This window comes from Dipodomys ordii, unplaced genomic scaffold (genome assembly GCF_000151885.1).
Source record: "Dipodomys ordii isolate 6190 unplaced genomic scaffold, Dord_2.0 Scaffold31, whole genome shotgun sequence".
Lineage (NCBI taxonomy): Eukaryota > Metazoa > Chordata > Mammalia > Rodentia > Heteromyidae > Dipodomys > Dipodomys ordii.
The window spans coordinates 11,537,951-11,543,272 of record NW_012267247.1 but is presented as its reverse complement, the minus strand read 5'-3'; the positions used below and the strand labels follow the sequence as shown (position 1 = coordinate 11,543,272).

At 44.8% G+C, this 5,322-nt stretch overlaps 2 protein-coding genes across 2 annotated transcripts in view; one reads left to right on the top strand and one right to left on the bottom strand.

Annotated features, from left to right (window-relative positions):
* The window catches only part of Pigl (phosphatidylinositol glycan anchor biosynthesis, class L), a gene marked incomplete at its 3' end in the record, with an annotated part of 80,159 nt that overhangs the window by 63,789 nt on the left and 11,048 nt on the right, over nucleotides 1-5,322 (bottom strand). Inside the window, 2 exon segments of the mRNA XM_013016350.1 lie at nucleotides 166-381; nucleotides 605-1,129. Coding sequence (XP_012871804.1) covers nucleotides 166-381; nucleotides 605-1,129 — 741 coding nt within the window.
* The window catches only part of Ncor1 (nuclear receptor corepressor 1), a 168,843-nt gene continuing 163,790 nt past the window's right edge, over nucleotides 270-5,322 (top strand). Inside the window, exon 1 of the mRNA XM_013016349.1 lies at nucleotides 270-438. The gene's annotated coding sequence lies outside the window, so the exon portion shown is untranslated. The remainder of the gene's footprint in view (nucleotides 439-5,322) is intronic.

Genomic DNA, 5,322 nt, shown 5'->3' with positions numbered 1-5,322 from the left:
GCAGCCGCGCTCGGCAGGGCCGGGGGCGGCACTGCCCGGTCCCCTTGGCGTCTGAGGGGAAGCGCCGCCGCCCCGCTGAGGGGAGACTCGAAAGAGACTGGCACGGAGAGACCTCAGAAACTTGGCCGAGGTAGGAGCGGCGCGCGGCCAGGGGAGGGAGCCCACCTCCCAACCCTCCGGAAGGAGGAGGAGCCGGCGTCGGAGCCGCCTTCGCCGAGGCCGCCGGGCGCGGGGGGAGGGAAAGGAGGGGGTTGAGTCAAGATGGCGGCCAAGGTGGCGAAGCCGCAGCAACAGCGGCGACGGCGGCGGCGGCTGGAGTGAGCGCCCGGCTCGTCGCTCCGAGCGAAGGCCCAGCAGAGGGCCTCGCGCCGGGGCCGCGCCCTTTTCCTCAGGCCGTACGGAACGGGGACGCCGGCTCCCACGCCCCGCCAGCTCCGGGTGAGTAGGCCCCGGGGTCCACAGCCCCGGCCTCCAGGCCCCCGGTTCAGCCTTAGGGGCTTCGGAGGACTCTGCGCGCACCGGCCGCCCTCAGGCGTTTGCTTCTCGGCCGGACGGCGCCTCGTACGGCCACCTTGATTGGGACCTGTCGTAGCCGCCCCACTACCTCTTCATCCGCCCAGCGATGAGTCGGGCGCGCCGGGAGCCCGGGACGAGTGGGGAAGCTTCTGGAGTTTGGAGGTAGAATGGGGCTGCGGCTGCGGCCCGGCCGCCCCGTTCCGGGTGTTTGCGGCGAGGGAGGGTGCAGAGCCCGACCCGGGAGGACGCCTGGGCTGGGAGTCTCTGGGAGGGGTCGTGCCGGTGGCGGGCCTGGGCTCCCTCGGCGGTGGAGTTCGTGGCCGCCTTGGGAGTGTGGAGGAGGTTGGGGAGGGTGACAGCGTTGGACAAGTGTGTGAAGAACCAACTAGTTAACCTTTCTAAGCCCACTAAGCAGCAGGGTGTAATGGCGAAGGGTGGGTGGTGGTGGAGATGGCAAAGATAAGAACTCTGTCCCTTCCGCCGATTATTACTGTTGGTGTAATGTGCCAAGTGGGCCGTGAACCTCTTTTTTTGGGTGTGGGGAGGACTGGAATTTGAGAAGCTATAATTGATTGAGATGTCAACGGAGAGGATACCAAATTCTTTGAACGAACTGGGTCAGAAGCAGTCATGTATTAAAAGGGTGGATGGGAATATGTGAATTTAGAAAAAGTATTTTGTTCAGGAAATGTCAGAGTTGCATACCACAGTTGTTTCTTCAACAAGAGTTAACCTAGAAGAGTAGTACTATGGGTAATTCTAATCTTTGGGATTAGTGTATTCACCTGCCTCAGATTTCTTAATTACACTCTATAATTATATAGAAATTTACATACCTCGTGTGCACCCTGGTGAGACTATGATTGGAGATTGAATAGAGCTGTGTGCAAACAAGAGGCCTGGGATTTTAAAGGCCCACACATGTCCATTCATATATATCTTGATCCATACAGATGAATAATTCTGGGCTCCATGGATTGTCCTGTTGAGTTTGTGACATTACTGTATTTCTTCCTTTTTTTTTTTCTTTAATCGGTTCTGGGGCTAGAACTCTGGGCCCTTGCGCCATCCCTGAGCTTCTTTTGCTCAAGGCAAACGTTCTGCCACTTGAACCACAGCGCCATTTCCTACCTTTATTGGAGATAAGAGTCTCAGGGAGTTTCCTGCCCAGGCTGGCTTCGAACTATGGTCCTCAGATCTTACCTAGCCACTGGTATCTGGCTTTATTTTTTTATTTTTTATTTTATTTTATTGTTGGTCGTGCGGCCTGAATTCTGGGTCTGGGCGCTGTCCCTCAGCTCAAGGCTAGCCTTCTACCACTTTAGCCACAGGTCCACTTCCGGCTTTTTCTGCTTATGTGGTGCTGAGGAAGTGCACCCAGGGCCTTGTTCATGGGAGGCAAGCACTGTACCACTGAGCCACCTTCCCAGCCCCTTGTATTTATTCTTAATAATGTTCTGGAAATATTTTGGTGTCCTCTATCATGAATAGTTTGAATGAACCATTTTGTACTTGCTTAGGATTTGACAGATTTTGAAATAGGTACTAGATGTAAAATTGCAGAGTAAAGAGATTATTTTCTCATTCTGTTGAAACTTCTTTGAACTTTAGTAATTATAGTTCCCGGTTGTTTTGCCTTGCCTTAAACACACCTGTTAATGAAAATCAAGGTCTTTGTATGTATATGTATATGTGTATGTATGTATAAAATATGCATACTAGGAAGTGATTGCTTGGCCATACTAACATACCCTTTCCTTTTGGAAGAGAGCTGCTGTATTTTAAACTACTCCCCAGAGAAAATATAATTTTGAGTTCTGATTATTCCTGTAATTAACTGTACCTATTTTGTGCTTTAATTTCCTCATCTAGGGAAAATGTCGTGCTTGTTTGCCCTCATAGAGTTGGCCTGTTTGTCTAAAATGAGCTAATAGGAACTGTTAAACAAATCTAAAGGGTTGTATTTCTGGGTGGTAGTGGTAACAGCTTTTTGGGATCCTGTAATGCTTTATCTGCAAATCTGTCATGATTCTTTACTTTCTACTTCTATCCTGGAGGGCAGGATAGAATCTTTTCTGGATCTGTGTTTAAGGCACCTGCTTTATGTGTGTATGTGTATATGTAAAGGATATTGACACCTTAAATTTTTGTGGAATGAGTAAACATAGTTAGAAAAATATTCACATTTATTCTTAACAGAATACACCTGATTGTGTATTGTGACATACCTAAATAGCTGTGATTTCCCATAGCTTCTAAAGAAGTATATAATTTTAACTGGATGCCTTTTGGACTTTAAAAACATAGTAAAACTTTAATACTTGGACTGTCTTCCTAGTTAAAAATGAAATACTTGTAATTAACTTAATTTCTTTGAATGTAACTGAGACAGTTTTCCCCAAGACTGAGTTTGGAAGACTACAATTTTAAAATTGTTTGGTTTTATTTTTATTTTTTTTGTCGGTCGTGTGGCTTCTACTCTGGGCCTGTGCTCTGTCCCTGCGCTCTTTCAGCTCAAGGCTAGCACTCTACTGCTTGAGCCACAGCACCACTTCCAGTTTTCTAGTGTTTTATTGGTGATGAAACTTTCACAGATTTTCTTGCCTGGGTTGGCTTTGAACCATGATCCTCAGATCTCAGCCTCCTGAGTAGCAAGGATTATAGGCATGGGCCACCACACCTGGCTTGTGTGTGTGTGTGTGTGTGTGTGTGTGTGTGTGTGTGTGTTAGGGATCAGTATAGGTGTCAGCCTATTTGTTACTTTTGTGTGTTTTTGTTAGTTGGTTTTAATTATATTTTGTGGTCTTAGTTTTTATTCCAAAGTTTTACTGGTTCTTGGAAATGATGGGTCTCTCATATGTAAGTACTCCCATCTGCTCTTTTTTATTTAATCAATAAGTTGTGTAGGGTATCCTCTTCACATGTTCCCCATATCTCAGCTTACAAGTAGCTAGATCTATGGGCTGGTATACAGTACCTGCCTTTGCCTATGTGTTTATTTTACTCACTGGATTTTATTAGAATATGGTACAAAGCAAGTAGTAAAGAGTGATCTGAATTATGTTCAGAGGTTCATGTATTTTCCCCTCATTCACTTGTTTATTCAATGTGCATTGAATTTTATATCATATTACTAAATGTGATGTTTAGGGCATATTATTAAATGCTATAAAGGTTTAAATTATGGTCTAGAAGGTATATTATAGGCAAAAATAACCCAGTCTTTACCTGATATTTTTGTTTGTTTTTTTCAGGTTTGAAGGTACAAAAAGGTAATTTTGATGTTTAAGAAGGCATTTCTTGGGCTGGGAAAGTGGCTTATTGGTAGAGTGCTTGCCTAGCAGGTATGAAGCCCTGGGTTCAATTCCTCAGTACCACATAAACAGAAAAAGGCAGAAGTGGGTTGTGGCTCAAGTGGTAGAGTGCTAGCCTTGAGCAAAAGAAGCTCAGGGACAGTGCCCAGGCCCTGAGTTCAAGCCCCAGATTTAGAAGCATTTCTCGCCTGGTTCCAGTGGCTCATGCCTATAATCCTAGCTACTTAGGAGGCTGAGATCTGAGGATTGTGGTTTAAAGCTAGCCCAGGCAGAAAAGTCCCAGTGAGACTTTTTTTTTTGCCGGGTGGGGTGGGGGCTAGGGGGGGTCTGGTCGTGGGGCCTGAAGTCTGGGCCTGGGCACTGTCCCTCAGCTCTTCAGTTCAAGCCTAGCGCTCTACCACTTGAGTCACAGTGCCACTTCCGGGTTTTTTCTTTTTTGCTTATGTGGTGCTGAGGAATCGAACCCAGGGTCTCAGGCATGCAAGGTAAGCGCTCTACCACTGAGCCAACTTCCCAGCCCAGTGAGACTCTTATCTCCAATAAATGACCCGAAAAAGCCTCAAGTGGATCTGTGGCACATGTGGTAGAGGCTAGTCTTAAGCACAAAAGAGACTCAGGGACAGCGCCCAGGCTCTGAGTTCAAACCCCAGAACTGGCAAAAAATAACAAAAACAAAACTTTTCTATGAGGACTTCTTATGGGTTCTTAGGCATGTTGAAAAGCTTCTGTAACAGCAATAATTACGTGAGAGAGCATCTGTTTTTTATTTTGGTATTTCTGTGGTAGCTATTTTCCTTGAACATTTATTCTGCTCTTTCATAATTTTTGCTGTCCCGGGAGCTTGTGTGGTCAGCATACTACTTGGATAATCTTCTTATACAAGCTGTTTCCCTCTCTCCTTTGCATTTGAAAATCAGTCATCTTAACATCTTACTATTTAGTTTACTATTTAGTTTAAATTCCCCATGTGCTGCTTTACTTTTACTTAGCAGTGATCTCAGAAACAAATTAATTTTGTTTATACAAAATGTTAATTTGTAAAATTCTATCTTGTTTTATACTTGAATAAACTGAAGGTTTGCCTAAGTTGTTGCTGTTGGGCAGTAGTAAAAATCAGGCTTTGATATCCAGCTTAGTGTTCCTTATCCATGAGATGATTCTGTGTGGTGATTGATAGAGTGGATGGAGAATAAGTGATTACTTTGATATCCAACTTAAGTATTGAATTTAAAATACCTCATAATATTAAATTTCTGTAATGAAAATCTAGTTTGAAAAAATGATACTGATTTACATCAGTGACAGGCTGATCACTGGGAATTAGTTTGCTTACTTTTTAGTCTACTTTGATGATTATCTTCTTATACAAAAATACCATGTTAACTCTGCTAGTGACACTTCGTGGAATTTGAGAATTATAGTAATGAAAATTTATTTATTTTTATTATTATTTTTTGGGTCTGGTTGTGGGGCCTGAACTCTGGGCCTGGGC